General features: G+C 37.3%; 1 protein-coding gene across 2 annotated transcripts in view; it reads left to right on the top strand.

Moving 5' to 3' along the window:
* dhx36 (DEAH-box helicase 36) overlaps window positions 1-17,113 on the top strand; it is a 42,236-nt gene that overhangs the window by 4,642 nt on the left and 20,481 nt on the right. The window contains exons 1-14 of one of the 2 annotated variants that reach the window (XM_062976684.1): window positions 4,282-4,439; window positions 4,588-4,706; window positions 6,094-6,313; window positions 6,739-6,777; window positions 7,328-7,498; window positions 7,598-7,677; window positions 11,243-11,317; window positions 11,495-11,661; window positions 13,147-13,228; window positions 13,382-13,522; window positions 14,326-14,428; window positions 15,545-15,632; window positions 16,518-16,573; window positions 16,661-16,725. In XM_062976684.1, coding sequence (XP_062832754.1) covers window positions 4,603-4,706; window positions 6,094-6,313; window positions 6,739-6,777; window positions 7,328-7,498; window positions 7,598-7,677; window positions 11,243-11,317; window positions 11,495-11,661; window positions 13,147-13,228; window positions 13,382-13,522; window positions 14,326-14,428; window positions 15,545-15,632; window positions 16,518-16,573; window positions 16,661-16,725 — 1,391 coding nt within the window. In that variant the 5' untranslated portion in view covers window positions 4,282-4,439; window positions 4,588-4,602. Of the gene's footprint in view, window positions 1-4,281; window positions 4,440-4,587; window positions 4,707-6,093; window positions 6,314-6,738; window positions 6,778-7,327; window positions 7,499-7,597; window positions 7,678-11,242; window positions 11,318-11,494; window positions 11,662-13,146; window positions 13,229-13,381; window positions 13,523-14,325; window positions 14,429-15,544; window positions 15,633-16,517; window positions 16,574-16,660; window positions 16,726-17,113 lie in introns of those variants that run through there. The other variant, XM_062976683.1, reaches the window with a different exon arrangement.

The raw sequence follows: 17,113 nt of genomic DNA, 5'->3' as shown, positions 1-17,113 counted from the left end.
AATGTCTGATTCTGCTGAGTGTGGTTTATATTTTTATTGTGGTACAATAGTCCTTTTTTTGTTTTGCCTGTGTAGGTGTTTATTATTGTTGTTGTTGTGGTCATGAAGGTTGGATAAGTTAGATGCTACTGTATTGTTTTTTGGAGGCCCAGTGTAGCACTGACTGGCCTCTCAGCCTCAGTGCCTGGCTGTTTCTTGCCTGTGATGGTGTTGATTCTTATTGTTGTTGTTGTTGTTGTCATTGTTATTATTGTAATTGTTTTTTTGGAGGCCAAGTGTGAATGTAGGGATTGGGGAGGTGGATGAGTTGTGTTGTCAAATTTTGTATTTGTTATAGTCACAATGCGTTGTTGTGAGTTTTGTGGGTCCGGATTGTGGTTTTGTGGTGTGGTTGTGTTGTTACAACCGGGAGAAAAGGCTTTTGTGTTGTGTTGTCAAGTTTTGTATTTCTAGGGCGTTTAGTTGTGTGCCAAGTTTTGTATTTCTGGGGCGTTTAGTTGTGTTGTTATAGTCACGATGCACTGTTGTGAGTTTTGTGGGTCCGGATTGTGGTTTTGTGGTGTGGTTGTGTTGTTACAATCGGGCGGGAATGCTTTTATGTTGTGTTGCCAAGTTTCATATTTCTGGGGCATTTAGTTGTGTTGTTATAGTCATGATGCGTTGTTGTGAGTTTTGTGGGTCCAGTGTGGTTTTGTGGTGTGGTTGTGTTGTTACAACTGGGAGGCAAGGCTTTTGCATTGTTTTGCCAAGTTTTGTATTTCTGGGGCGTTTAGTTGTGTGCCAAGTTTCGTATTTCTGGGGCGTTTAGTTGTGTTGTTATAGTCACGATGCATTGTTGTGAGTTTTGTGGGTCTGGATTGTGGTTTTGTGGTGTGGTTATGTTGTTACAACCAGGAGGCAAGGCTTTTGCGTTGTGTTGCCAAGTTTCGTATTTCTGGGGCGTTTAGTTGTGTTGTTATAGTCACAATGCGTTGTTGTGAGTTTTGTGGGTCCAGTGTGGTTTTGTGGTGTGGTTGTGTTGTTACAACTGGGAGGCAAGGCTTTTGCATTGTTTTGCCAAGTTTTGTATTTCTGGGGCGTTTAGTTGTGTGCCAAGTTTCGTATTTCTGGGGCGTTTAGTTGTGTTGTTATAGTCACGATGCATTGTTGTGAGTTTTGTGGGTCCGGATTGTGGTTTTGTGGTGTGGTTATTTTGTTACAACCGGGAGGCAAGGCTTTTGCGTTGTGTTGTCAAGTTTTATATTTCTGGGGTGTTTAGTTGTGTGCCAAGTTTCGTATTTCTGGGGCGTTTAGTTGTGTTGTTATAGTCACGATGCGTTGTTGTGAGTTTTATGGGTCCGGATTGTGGTTTTGTGGTGTGGTTGTGTTGTTACAACCTGGAGGGAAGGCTTTTGCGTTGTGTTGCCAAGTTTCGTATTTCTGGGGCGTTTAGTTGTGTTGTTATAGTCACAATGCGTTGTTGTGAGTTTTGTGGGTCCAGTGTGGTTTTGTGGTGTGGTTGTGTTGTTACAACTGGGAGGCAAGGCTTTTGCATTGTTTTGCCAAGTTTTGTATTTTTGGGGTGTTTAGTTGTGTTGTTATAGTCACTGCGCAAACAACTTTATCATTTTATATATATAGATAGTATAATATACTGGCAGTGTATTATGTATACTGTGATAATATATATTTTATAATAACTATATTATATATTACATGTAATACTAATAATATTGCAATATAGTGGTATAGTATATAATACTAATATTGTACTATGATAATATATATACATGTAATGTTAATAATATAATGTGATACAGTATAATACTAATAATAATACAATATAATAATATATAATATTGTAATATAATAATACGAATATATTATCTATAATACTACTGATAATATATTATTTATTTATTTATTTATTTTTATTATTTACTTCACTTGTATACCACTTTTCTCACCCCGGCTGGGGGACTCAAAGCAGTTTCCAAAATTCCAAAATTCAATGCCTACACAAAAATAATGAAATACAACTATCGATTAAATCATAAGAATGCAATAACATTAACATTAAAACATAGATGTTAAAGCATATTAGTTTGAGAAATGCTTGGACAGGTAAGCTGGACCAGAACCATTTAGGACTTTATAAGCTAAAACTAACACTTTGAATTGTGCTGAGTAGCAGACTGGCAGCCAGGGGAGCTGACAAAACGGGAGGTGTATGCTCCCTGCACGCCGCCCCGGTGAGCAGTCTGGCCGCCACCTGTTGGACCATTTGGAGCTTCCGAGCAGTTTTCAAAGGCAGCCCCACGTAGAGTGTTGCAGTAATCTCTTCAGGATGTAACCAGAGCATGGACTACTGTGGCCAAGGCAGACTTCTTAAGTCACTGGCACAACTGGCGCACAAGTTTTAATTGTGCGAAAGCTCCCCTGGCCACTGCCAAAACCTGGGGATCCAGGCTTAGCTATGAATCTAGGAGACCTTCCAAGCTGCAAACCTGCATCTTCAGGGGTAGTGTAATCTCGTCCCACACAGGCTTGCGACTGACCAGGATGACCTGTGTCAGTCAATTTCAATTTGTTCACATTCATCCAGACCATCACAGCTGCTAAACACCAGTTCAGGGGTTGCAGTGGAAATAGTTTCAAAATCATTGGGGGTTAAGCACTCTGAAAATTTACGTCAATGCACGCTGTTGATCAAGTGGATCAGAGCAACACTTATTAATATGCAGATAATTCAATTTTCCGATGGCTACCATACCTTCTCTGAAGCAGTAAAAAAGCAAACGTTCAAAGTCAAAGCTGAGACAAACTGGATTTATTGATAGAAAAAAGTTGTGAATCATGCCAAAGAAGATGGTAGGATTCTTCTCTTTCATGGGCAATTATTCCCTCTGGTCACCATTCTTACGGTTTTGGACTGGATTCAGGTTCTTAGAGAGATTCCAGCTGGATTTGCAATTTGGCCACCTGACCTGCAGCAACTAGCCAATGGGGTCCTGATACTTTTGCCACTCTGGCAAGGTGGGCACACAAGAACAGCTGTCCCTCTTCTCTTGGAACAACTTGGTATTTGCCTCCTCCCTCAACTCTGTCTCCCAAGATTTTTCAGATGATACACCTAGATACTACAGCTGACACACCAGTGTGTCACAACACAGAGGTTGGAAAGTCTGCACTAGATGTTGTGCAGAAAACTTTTAAGCTAAGGGTGCCCCATTTGGGGTCAGGACCCACAGTTTAAGAAGCAGTGCTGGAGAGCCGGGCTACTTAAAACTATTTCCACTTCAACTCCTTTTGGTTCAAGAAATATGTACATGACCCAAATATATGTGTATATAAAATTGGCATAAAAATCTAACATTTAGTAGTAAATCAGCATTTGCAAGGCTTGCTAAACAGGCTGATTTTCCTTTTTGTGGAGTACAGCAGAAGCATTTTCTGTAGAGTTCTCTCTAAACATTTCACATTGTTGCTAACAGATCTGTGTAAATGAGTGGTGTTTAGAAACCTTTTGCCAAATTTTTTGTGACCCTAACATTAACCTAAGAGGACCCCATTTGGGGCTGGGACCCACAGTTTAAGAAGCAGTTGTCTAGAGCAGTGTTTCTCAACCTTTGGTCCTCCAGGTGCTTTGGACATCAGCTCCCACAATTCCTAACAGCTGGTAAACTGGCTGGGATTTCTGGGAGTTGAAGTGCAAAACACCTGAAGGACCATAGGTTGGGAAACACTGGGTTAAATCATTTCTTTATAAGAGATATGGCCATATACATAAATTGTAATAATGAAATATATGGAGATATGACATATCTCATGAAAACCTTTTATATTTTTAAAATTATATGATTTGTAAAATAATAACATACATTTCCGAGACATTTTTCATTTCTGATTAACAATATATGACTAATACTAATATTAATAATGTTACTAATGCTAATTGGCACCTTTGCTGCGTAAAAATGCATGCAAGTCGGTTGTTGCTTATTTTACATACACTCAATGGTTTCTCTTAGGTTCACATGACACACCTGCACACTGTACCTGCCAGTTTGGAAAGTTCTGCCCTAGAAATCCCAGATTCCAGTACAACAAAGTAGTGCAGTACATTGTATATGTTCTTATAGCATAGTTACATTGTTTGGAAGCCTGCAAGGAGCAATAGATTGTAAGACAGTGATCCTGATGTTTAATCTTCACTTTCCACAGGCTGGTATAGCATATAAAGAGTCTTTCTTTTCCAATCTTATCTTCACAGCCTATCCATCACATTTCCTATGATGTAGGAGGTGGGTAGGCTGGATGATAATGAGAGAAGCAAAGTTACGTAAGTGAACTTAATGGCTGTGTGGAGGCTTGAATCTGTCTAATCTTGCAGTCACTGTCAGTGGGTGGAAGAGGCTTGAATCTGTTGGCTTGCCTATTGATCTGCGTATTCAGCAAAGGTAAGGCATTGCTGTTTACACACTGTTATTGTCAATTGCTGAAGCTATTAAAGCATTGAATTGAATTTTTACTTTGGATTAAATTAAACCCTCAAATTCTAGAAGGCTGTGTTGTCAAAATGTGTTTGTGTTCTTTTTCTCCATACAGAGAGCTGTAGTGCATATGGATGAGCGGAGAGAAGAACAGATTGTGCAGTTGTTGAACAGTGTTCAGAATAAAAATGAAAAAGAACAAGAAGCCTCGTCTTGGTGGTCTGATGAAGAAAGGTAATAAGTCAGTTGCATCCTTTTTTATCTGCAAAAATACCCAGTGGGATTCATTGGCTGAGTGGGGATTTGAATAATATTACAAAGCAATGGGAAGCTTGCTTTCGGAAATTTTGAACATACTATGTTATTTCTGTTTTATTGTGAGCATTCTGAGGGTACTTCATATACAGTTAGCCCTATCAGTCTTTTTTATAATAAAAAATAAGGAAATCCTGTGGGACCTTTGATGCTGAGAAAGACATTTCTAGCATAATTTTTGTGGATTCCATTGTACTCTGTTATAGGGTTTTTTTTGTTTGATATTGTTACGGAATAGCACATTACAATACTGTTGCTTAAACTGGAAATACTTACCCATAAAGTGCCTAATGACAGAAGTGGCTAGTTCAGCTGATTGGGAAATTTGATTCTCTTCTTATTATATTTATCAGAAAATACTATGGTAATAAAAATGGCCATTGTCCTCTGCTGGTGCTATTATGGTGGTATTAATCCTAATGCCTTTCTCAAAACGTAGTAGTTACAGGTAGTGCAAGAGGGAACAGCTTTATGTCCTCCAGGTATTTTGAACATCCCGATGCCATTTTCTCTATTGGTTGGAGCTTCTGGAACATAAATAGACATGGATTCCATGTACTGCATTAAAGACATTCTTACTGTATTTATACTTATTGAGTTAATAGCCTCTTGAGATAAGAGATCAGAATGTTCACAGCCCTTTTTATCAATTTTAACTTTAAAAAATAGGACATAACTTAAGGTAGTATTGAAAAACAAGCAGAAAGAGAATAACTGTCTGGTGTAGCAGGTCAGGCAAGAAGGGCAGTGATTTAGTATCCAGTATTTGGGGTTGTTTGCAAGTACAGTAGAGTCTCACTTATCCAACACTCACTTATCCAACGTTCTGGATTATCCAACACATTTTTGTAGTCAATATTTTCAATACATCATTTTGGTGCTACATTCGTAAATACAGTAATTACTACATAGCATTACTGCGTATTGTACTACTTTTTTGGTCAAATTTGTTGTATAACATGATGTTTTGGTGCTTAATTTGTAAAATCATAACCTAATTTAATGTTTAATAGGCTTTTCCTTAATCTCTCCTTATTATCCAACATATTCGCTTATCCAACGTTCTGCCGGCCCGTTTACGTTGGATAAGTGAGACTCTACTGTATCACCAAAATCAGTAACGTTTACTGGACACAAAACTGTAGGTAATAAACTGTAAATGTCAAATATATTAAAGGCCATGTGCTTCCTTGTTAGGGAGTAAGCTCTATTCAACTCAGTGGAATTTACATCTGAGTAGACCAATATAGGCTTTGAAAGTAATGTTAAGACATAGATCACTTATGACCTGTTAAATCTCTTTCAGGGACACAAAAGAGCCTCCTGCCAAACCAAGCCAGCCTGTTGTGGAGAAACCTGTTGTGGAAAAAGCTCTTGAAAGAACTAGACCAACCTTTGAAAAAACATTCCTAGATCAAGATTCAGAATTTCTCCTACAAGAAAATAGGCCAGATATTAATTTAGATGAGCAACTTAAAGAAGATATGTTAAAGAAGAGGAGTAATTCCAGATATATTGAGATGCAGGTAATAAGAATTTGTGAACTGGAAGAGACTGTTTGTGTAAGATGCATGTTTGTTTTTATTGGGTTTATGAAATTATTAATGCTCTCTCAATAAAAGAAGTACTGTGTCATTCAGTTCCATTTGTGACTGATCAAGTGGTACAGTGCTAGATTTACTCTTCTATGCCTCCCTGACATTGCTAGAAATAACATCAACAGTGTTGGTCTTTTTTTTCAGAATGTTTACTTTACTGTTGTGGAAAAGAGATGTAGTTTCCAAGAGTCTAAAATCTAGTTCAATATTAGATCTGTTTTTCTGGTTATCATAGATGATACCTGTAAACTATGTGATCATGCGATTATATTTAAAATGGTTAAGAAATTTAGTTTTAAATATGAAATACATTCATGTAACATTTTAATGGTTTGCTTTTTTTACATTTGTAGAAATTTCGAGAGAAACTGCCTTCTTATGGGATGAGGAAGGTAACTAAGTTTTCTATTTATATCTGAAATATGCTGATAGAACACTACCTAAGCTGATTGAGAAGCACTATGTTGATTCCATGAAGCTTGCATTTTTATCTTTTTACAATTCATGAAAATATTCTGATCTTTTCCACTTTATTATTCAGATGAATAGTTACAACGATTTTAGTTTATCTTTTTAATAATGAGGATGGTGACTCAAGTGTAGGTTTATAATCTGAACTTTGGAACCATCTATGTCGGATGTGGTAGAGGTGAGATTGAGTCTCACCTCTCCCACATGGTTAACCTGTTTGTGTTTTGATCTAAGAAAAAATGTTGAGTTAATAGGAGTTTGTTTAGAAAGAATTGGGTTCAGTATACAGATGCTTCATATACAGTTCAGTATACAGAAGCTTCATATTGCGTTGTTACTCCTTCCCAGAAGTCAGAAGCAACAGATAGTTTATGCTGGTTTATTGGGACAGTGTTATGGATCTGCTTCAGTTCCTGAATGAATCAATACTTAGAGACACAAATGTGCATTCATTTTCTATTTCTAAAATAGGAGCTTGTAAACCTTATAAACAGCAGTCAAGTTACCGTCATAAGTGGTGAGACTGGATGTGGAAAGACTACCCAAGTTACTCAATTCATTTTGGATGACTATATTGATAGAGGGAAGGGTTCTTCCTGCCGGATTGTATGTACCCAACCTAGGAGGATCAGTGCTATTTCAGTAAGTTTTATTTTTATATTTATCTGTACTTGAATGAAATAGAAATTACCTTCACCAGCAAATATACTTATTTTTAATTATGTATTTTTTGATGTTAAGGTAGCAGAGAGAGTTGCAGCCGAAAGGGCTGAGGCATGTGGTAATGGAAGGAGCACCGGGTATCAAATTCGTCTTGAAAGGTACATGATTATTATTTTTATGAGCGTGTATGTATTGACAGAAAGTAGAATTTTTGTAACTTAGAGTGGAATTTGTTTTATATTTGAATGTTGAAACAAAATATTGCTTGTCTTTATAGTCTGCAGCATCCAATTTTGATGAAGTAAAACATAATTTTTTACCAAGGCCTTCTCAAGATCACTGAAATCTTCCAGTTCCTTCCCTGTGATAAATTTTGAACACAAGAACCCATGATAACATGGTTACTCTGTTCAGTTCTATACTAGTTTGTACAAGGATCAAAATCTTCTTGTACAAGTTTAGTACACACGATAGTTACTGCTCCTAAGAACTATTCAATCAGTATAAATGTCTTTAAATAAACTGTCTTTATTGAATCAAGAGAAATATATTTGAATAAGCTCGGGGTGGTTTTGTTTTGCTTCTTTTCCTCTTTTTGTTTGTTTTGCTCTCTGTTTTCAATCAGCTATATGTTAACTTGTATGTTTGCTACTTCTGGGAAATGACACGAATTAAAGGACAATACTGCAGAATGTTTGTACTTGTTGCTCAAATCTCAGTGAACCTAGATGTTGTGTTCAGTCCTAGGGCTTCCTATAAATAAATAAAGGTAGGGAGCAACTGGATTGTACTTGAGCTGTTGTTCAATCAGATTTGCTTCCTGGAATAAATTGAAGACTTCCTTAGACTTTTTACTTCTTGATTAAGGAGGGCGAATGTGGTCCCTATCTTCAAGAAGGGAAAAAAGAACGACCCAAACAATTACCGTCCAGTCAGCCTCACATCGATACCAGGCAAGATTCTGGAAAAGATCATCAAGGAAGTGGTCTGCGAACACTTAGAAACAAATGCGGTCATTGCTAATAGTCAACACGGATTTACCAAAAACAAGTCATGCCAGACTAATCTGATCTCTTTTTTCGATAGAGTTACGAGTTGGGTCGATACAGGGAATGCTGTGGATGTAGCCTACCTGGATTTCAGTAAGGCCTTCGACAAAGTCCCCCACGACCTTCTGGCAAATAAACTAGTAAAATGTGGGCTAGACAAAACTACGGTTAGGTGGATCTGCAATTGGCTAAGCGAACGAACCCAAAGGGTGCTCACCAATGCGTCATCTTCATCATGGAAAGAAGTGACAAGTGGAGTGCCGCAGGGCTCCGTCCTGGGCCCGGTTCTGTTCAACATCTTTATTAACGACTTAGACGAAGGGTTAGAAGGCACGATCATCAAGTTTGCAGACGACACAAAACTGGGAGGGATAGCTAACACTCCAGAAGACAGGAGCAGAATTCAAAATGATCTTGACAGACTAGAGAGATGGGCCGAAACTAACAAAATGAAGTTCAACAGGGACAAATGCAAGATACTTCATTTCGGCAGAAAAAATGGAAATCAAAGATACAGAATGGGGGACGCCTGGCTTGACAGCAGTGTGTGCGAAAAAGACCTTGGAGTCCTCGTGGACAACAAGTTAAACATGAGCCAACAATGTGATGCAGCAGCTAAAAAAGCCAACGGGATTCTGGCCTGCATCAATAGGGGAATAGCGTCTAGATCCAGGGAAGTCCTGCTCCCCCTCTATTCTGCCTTGGTCAGACCACAACTGGAATACTGTGTCCAATTTTGGGCACCACAGTTGAAGGGAGATGTTGACAAGCTGGAAAGCGTCCAGAGGAGGGCGACTAAAATGATTAAGGGTCTGGAGAACAAGCCCTATGAGGAGCGGCTTAAAGAGCTTGGCATGTTTAGCCTGCAGAAGAGAAGGCTGAGAGGAGACATGATAGCCATGTACAAATACGTGAAGGGAAGTCATAGGGAGGAGGGAGCAAGCTTGTTTTCTGCTGCCCTGCAGACTAGGACACGGAACAATGGCTTCAAACTACAGGAAAGGAGATTCCACCTGAACATCAGGAAGAACTTCCTCACTGTGAGAGCTGTTCGACAGTGGAACTCTCTCCCCCGGGCTGTGGTGGAGGCTCCTTCCTTGGAGGCTTTTAAGCAGAGGCTGGATGGCCATCTGTCGGGGGTGCTTTGAATGCGATTTCCTGCTTCTTGGCAGGGGGTTGGACTGGATGGCCCATGAGGTCTCTTCCAACTCTACTATTCTATGATTCTATGATTCTAAGTTATAGCCACATTGTTTAAACATTGCAGAAGCCAGATTTTTAGATGGAAACTAGCTTGGGGACCCAGCGGTGCCCAGGTTATTACGGTAGAATAAGGCCTTGTTTGTTTTGGGATGTTAAGTAATATCACTGAAGTTTGGTGCAGATCCATTGTTGGCTGGGTTCAGTGTTGTCTGGATAAGGGTAACTACAACTCCCAGATTCCCAAGGCAATCACCCCCAAATCCTGCCAGTGTTCGCAGTTGACCATATTGGGTCTGTGTGCCATGATTAGTCCAGATCTGTTGTTGGCTGTGTTCAGGACTCTCTGAATAAGGGTGAACTACAACTCCCAGATCCGAGGTCAATCACCCCCAAACCAGGCCTGTATGCACAGTTGGCTATGTTGGGTCTATGTGCCAAGTTTGGTCCAGATCTGACATCTGGATCAAACTTGGTCCAGTGCTTTCTGGAGGTAGGTGAACTAGTAACTCCCAAAATCAAGGTCCATTTCCACTAAGCCCTGAAGTATGTTCAGCTGGTCATGGGGCTTCTCTATACCAAGTTTGGTCCTGGTTCATTGTTGGTGGGGGTCACAATATCCGTGAAGGTACTGCAAGTCCCATTATCCATGGCATGTTTGGCCCAGATTCATCGTTGGTTGGGTTAACAGTGCTCTGTGGATGTAGGTCAAGAACAACTCTTGTAAATGATGGTGAATTCCCCCCAAACCTCTTGTTCAGTTGCTGATCAATTCTTCTGTTAACTGTTTTCCGTAGGAAAGAGAAGGAAAGGTTTAAGGTAGAGTCAGTGGGTGGGGTCATGCAAATTAAAGAACCCTGGCATGTCCATTCTGGAGGAAAAACAGAACATCTAGGATGAAATTGTCCCCGCTTGAGTGAGAGGCAGAATGGTGTTTGTGTAGGACACGGGCAGGGTTTGGGCTCCATGTTCATGGTACTCACTATAACCTGCATGTCAGTGGAGGGAGAACTATTGGTGTTGCCTGCTGAGTGGGAACTATAGCTGTTTATGGAGGTCACATACACATTTTTCACTTTTATTATGTGTATAGAAGATTAGCTGGGAACACTCAAAGCTGATAATGGTACAATATGAGATGGCCAGGTGCTGTTTTATTCTTTGGATATATTTTTAAGAGAGGGTGGTTCAGGAGGACTATTCCTCCAATACTGATAGAATTCCACTGAATCTGTCTGGATGCAGGTTATTGTCTACAGTAGAGCTCACCCCCCCCCCCCAATGTTTATATATAAAATTTCACTTTGTCTTTATTGCATGATGACACATTACATGTTTGTACATTAATAAGTGAATGCTAGTGCTGAAGGCATAGCAACTGTCGTTAGAACACTTAGCACCTTTTAGCATTTCAGTAATTTTTCAAGTGCAATAAAAATTGAATTGAAGTATTCTTAATGGATCTCTTTTTCAGTCGGTTACCAAGGAGACAAGGTTCAATTTTGTACTGCACAACAGGAATTGTCCTACAGTGGCTCCAGTCAGACAAGTATGTATCTTTCTGTTTCAGAACTAAATGCTTTTCTGAAAGGCTGCGTTCAATTAATTTTATCAAATGAGTGGTTCTGATTTTTGTGTTTCTATACTTTTCCATTTATTTATAATGTATTCATGCTCCATTTCTGATAAACATGGTGGTTATGACCTCTGTTTTATGTTGCTGCAGGCAGTTGTCCAGTGTAAGTCATATAATCCTTGATGAAATCCACGAGAGAAACCTACAATCAGATGTTCTAATCACAATCATTAAAGATCTCTTAAGTATACGGCTAGACCTGAAAGTAATACTGATGAGTGCTACACTGAATGCTGAGAAGTTTTCAGAATATTTTGGTTTGTGAAATTATCTACACTTTGATATATGAAAAAATTATATTATTGTTGCCAATAGTTTGAGCTTCATTGCATATAGTGTCTGTAGTAACAAGTGCCATGTAGGTGAATCCTAATGAAGAAATTCAAATGTGTATGAAAACATATATTTTCATTACATTGTGTGTGCATGTGAATTTCTGTATAAACACGAGTTCTATAACCCTTATACTATATAATGACTACCTTAAAAACAGTATATATTAAAGGGTACCTTGTTGGACTATACTCTGCCTCTGAATTATAATCGTCCTAGGATACTTGATGTTGGAGAAATATGCAGCTGCTATCTTTGTGGTATTTGTGGAACTGCATGTAAAGCACATTGCCCAAATTACTCTGATGGATATGTTTGGATGAGCAAATAATAAATAATAATAATAATAATAATAATAATAATAATAATAATAATAATAATAATAATAACTTGATTTATATACCGCCTTATCTCCCGGATGGGACTCAGGGCGGTTTATAGTCATAAAAGCAACACAACATTACATAACGACATAACACACATTATTAAACAAGGTAAAATAGTACAATTATAACGATAAATCACACTTCCATGACCAGATCAAGGGGACGGGAACCATAAACCCAATATATTAAAATGTATCATTTTAGGATAGGGAAATCTTGTGCAATGTATTCAGGCTCAGAATTCGGCGGTAGTCCAATATAATTACTCAAAAACCTGCCGACACCACCAGGTCTTCAGTTCCTTACGGAAATTGGATAATGTAGGGGATTGCCTGATCTCTTTTGGCAGTGCATTCCAGAGCCGGGGGGCCACTGCTGAGAAGGCTCGTTCCCTCGTCCCCACCAGCCGCACTTGAGATGGTGGTGGGAGTACCTTTATATGAAAAACAGTACCTTTATATGAAAACAACCCTTCACACTCCCAGATTGCTCGCATTGGGCTATGAGCAGTGATGGACAGATCTTCGACAAACTTTTAAAGAACAGGCATATGTGAAGTGTTCCTTATGTTAGTCTTCTGTGAGCTTGTTTATCTATGTTTCCCCCCTCAGGCAGTCGTACTGTATTATTTAAAAAGTCTTCAGATCTAAATTTGATCTTTATAGTAAAAGGGCAAAACTGTATTTCTTGGAGGGTTTTGTTTTTGTTTTGTTGGGATTTTTTTGTTGTGAGCCTTGAACCTGATTCACAACATATGGCGATCCTGTTTTAGGCTTTTTTTTGGCTAGGTTTATTCAAAGGAGGTTTGCCACTGACTCTCTCTTGGACTGGGAGAGACCTGTCCAGAGTAAGCCAGTGGGTTTCCATAATGGAATGGTTATTTGAACCATGGTTTCTCAGATTACTAGTTCAATACTTCTTGATGGCTTCATTATTCCTTGATTACTGTAGAAACAAACCTTTTGGAAGACCTGTAAAAATGAAAGAGTTCTAATAGATTTTTCTCTTTCTCTTTTGTGACAGACAATTGTCCTATGATCCACATTCCTGGTTTCACCTACCCTGTCAAGGAATACCTTTTAGAAGATGTAATAGAAATGCTTAGGTCTGTCCGAAGACAATATTTTTATTTTATTTGTAATGTAATAAAAGGTATATGTGTTTGTGCGTGTGATGTTTTTTTTCTTATATGATAAAGTATTCTGATTAAATCAAATATATGGTTCTATAGTTACAGTTTTTTTGTCTACTTCTGAAGGTACATTCCAGAAAACACAGATCGCAGGCCACATTGGAAGAAGAGGTTTATGCAAGGACGTATAAGCAGGCCAGAAAAAGAAGAGAAAGAAGAAATTTATCAAGAGCGATGGCCAGATTATTTAAGGCAAATTAGAGGACGGTAGGTTTTTTAAAAAAAATTACATAGAATTAAATTGTTAACTGAAGGCTTAATGATAAATTTTTAACAGTTCATATGCATAGGGTTATTCTGCATAAATATTGACATCCATTCTACTCAGAAGCTTCAGACATTTCAGCAGTGTTTCACTATAATACAGAATTATACTTTTTATGGTCAGATTTACTGAGTAACAGTAACATATTCCAACATAATGGAATTAAGAAAAATACTCCTATATCACAGTGAAAAAAATTGCCCTATTCCTTTAAGCCAACAGAATCTATTCATTACTGTTATCATGCCTTAGTAAATTTTAGTATGCTCAGTCTAGTCCGAATGTACATTAACAGATAATTTTTTCCAAGCTGTGTACACATTAATAATAATAATAATAATAATAATAATAATAATAATAATAATAATAATAATAATATATTTTTAGTCGCCTCTCTTCATGGCTTCAGCGGGTTACAACATTGCTAAAATAAGCAATCAAAACACATAATCATTTTATAACACTGTAAAATACACATATTAAAACATATTTCCATACAAAACATTAACATACACAAAACAAAAATTAGATATACAACTGAAGTTTAAAATTGTCATCAAAACTGACTGGGTAGACCTGCTAGAAGAGACAGGTCTTCACTTGTGTCTTAAATTCTGACAGCTGATCTAGCTGTCGGAGCTCTACCGGCAAGTTATTCTACAGCCATGGGGCGGCCTATGAAAATGCAAATTTGAGGGTTGTGCATGGATTAGTTGATGCTTTTAATGTGTCCATAATTTCTCAGGTATTCAGAAAGTACAATTGATGCACTTGAAATGATGGATGATGATAAAATTGACCTCAATTTGGTTGCTGCACTGATCAAATATATTGCCCTTGAGGAAGAGGTGAGTGTCAGGCTCGCTATTAACCTTTAGGTTTAAATTATTGCTTTTTGTAATTATGTTGGCTGAAATCCATCAAAATTCCATTTAAATCTCAAGAGAAGACTTCCACTGCAATGTTGTTTATGTCTACTCGGAAGCACATTGAGTTTAGAATTCCAGTTTTAAGCAATTTATGAAATCAAAGAGACTTAAATATGTTTAACATTGACGGAATTGTTGTAATTTAAGGCTAGAAAATGATAGACAAATTATACTTGACATTTTTTCTTGACCTATGGATCAACTGAGATTAAAATATTTTGTTGTTTCTGGTAAATATTAATGTTACGGTAATATTTTCTTTATTTTTTCGGGCTTGGTTTTATTTTTGGTGTCATATCTAACATTCATTGATAGTGCATTGATGTTGCTAAACTGGCAGAATCTGAGAACCGTTAGACTTTTATTATAGAGAAAAAATGCTCAAGAGTGGCATTAAAAATAAGGAAAAATTATAAATAAATTCCTATTTGCAGGCCAGTTCCATAAGTATTTTTGATGCATGGCTGTCTTTAAGATTACACATCTACACTTTTTTTTTCTTTAACAGCAAGTTTTGACTTTTAAATGTAAATACAGAAAACCATTTTTAACATTTTGTTCTTTCTAGATCAGCGGAGACTTCCATTCTAGTCTAGCTCTAATAGGTTGGTGAATCTCAGATTAGGGAGGGAAGCACAATGAGAAATCATAGCAATGGTTTCTCATTAAAGAGCTATCTACACTGTTGATTTAATGCAGGTTGAGACTACCTCAACTGCCATGACTCAATGTTGTGGAGTTTGGTGAAGCACTCTTTGGTGAAGCACTCTTTGTCAGAGAAAGACCTTGTAAAACACCTAGGATTTCATAATATTGAACCATGGCAGTTAAACTGGTGTCAAATTGCATTAATTCTGCAGTGTAAATGCATCCCAAAATGTTGCACAGACAGTGTACAAGTGGGGTCCTAGCTTTCTTATGAAATCGTTGCTGAGAACTGTGGCTGACTATTATGTCTGAATGCACTCAAAATATGTAATGTGTTTGTGGATTTCAATATTTATGTATGTTTTCTTTATGTTCATGTTTGTGTAGGAAGGTGCAATACTGGTATTTCTTCCTGGATGGGACAACATTAGCACTCTACATGACCTTCTTATGTCTCAAATTATGTTTAAATCAGGTAAAATTTTCCCATCAGTATTTTCATGATGATACCTTATGAATATGATTTGATATGGAGAAAACAATGGTGTCTGCTTTTATCTTGTTGATAGTGTGTTAGGTGATCTATATTCTGTATTTGTTTAGCTGCTTGGAAGATGTATATTTGGTTGTGACAAAACACTGTTAACATTCAAGAATCATTAATTCTGCAAATAGAGATTGGCTTAATGCAAGATCCTACTAATACTTTAGAAACAAATGAATTGAATGGAAGCATAAAAATGAAAATGTAATAGTTTTAGAAATAAACTTTTTTGGATTCTGTTTAAATTATGGATAACTTGTTCAAAATCTTTTTGACACATAGAGGGGAAATATCATTATTGTCAAAATCAAATGAATTACAGTAGAGTCTCACTTATCCAAGCCTTGCTTATCCAAGCCTCTGGATAATCCAAGCCATTTTTGTAGTCAATGTTTTCAATATATCATGATATTTTGGTGCTAAATTCGTAAATACAGTAATTACAACATAGCATTACTGCATATTGAACTACTTTTTCTGTCAAATTTGTTGTATAACATGATGTTTTGGTGCTTAATTTGTAAAATCATAACCTAATTTGATATTTAAGAGGCTTTTCCTTAATCCCTCCTTATTATCCAAGATACTCGCTTATCCAAGCTTCTGTCAGCCCCTTTAGCTTGGATAAGTGAGACTCTACTGTATCTGTTGTTCTATCAAAGCCTGAAGTTAGTATAGATTAAGTTTCTATCTGATGATACTCTCTGAGTTAACTCTTCTGTTAAGTACTATTCATACAATTTTGCAATATGCACTCATTTTGTCTGTTCTTCTTTCAAACTAAACTTTACATGGTGTCTTTGTCTTAATTTGCAGACAGATTCATTATCATTCCTTTGCATTCATTGATGCCTACTGTTAACCAGACTCAAGTAAGTACTGTAACCTTTTAGCATGACATCAATTTTTCATATGTCTTCTTTCTCTCTGACTTGGTCTTATGCACATTTTCCCTATAGGTGTTTAAGAGAACCCCTCCTGGAGTCCGTAAAATTGTAATTGCTACCAACATTGCTGAGACTAGGTAAAATTTTGTTTTCCTCAATGCTTCAAATTAATTTGTTAGTTGAATGTTAGTTCAAAGCCATGGACAATGCAGTCGCTGTTGCCCATTTTTGGTCTAAAACTATTTAGCTGCTTGTGATCTCCTTTATTTTATCACTTTTAAACTTATTTATTATGCAATGCTTTTGACACGAAATTAATAAATAAGTCGAATGCCTTCACAACAAAAGTGCCAATTGAAATATTTCATTCCTCTCAGCAATATTAAGAGTAATAAAAACGGAAATGCATGCAGCAAAGCTTTTTTCTATGTTTTGAGTAATCATTAAATAATTACGTTTCATGAATTGATATACAAAGGGAGGATTTTTTTTTTAGTATTTAAAATTAGTCTGCAGTATTGAGCC

Source organism: Anolis carolinensis, chromosome 3 (assembly GCF_035594765.1).
Source record: "Anolis carolinensis isolate JA03-04 chromosome 3, rAnoCar3.1.pri, whole genome shotgun sequence".
NCBI classification, from domain to species: domain Eukaryota; kingdom Metazoa; phylum Chordata; class Lepidosauria; order Squamata; family Dactyloidae; genus Anolis; species Anolis carolinensis.
Note: the sequence above shows the minus strand (reverse complement) of the source record. Positions and strands in the feature narration are given on the sequence as shown.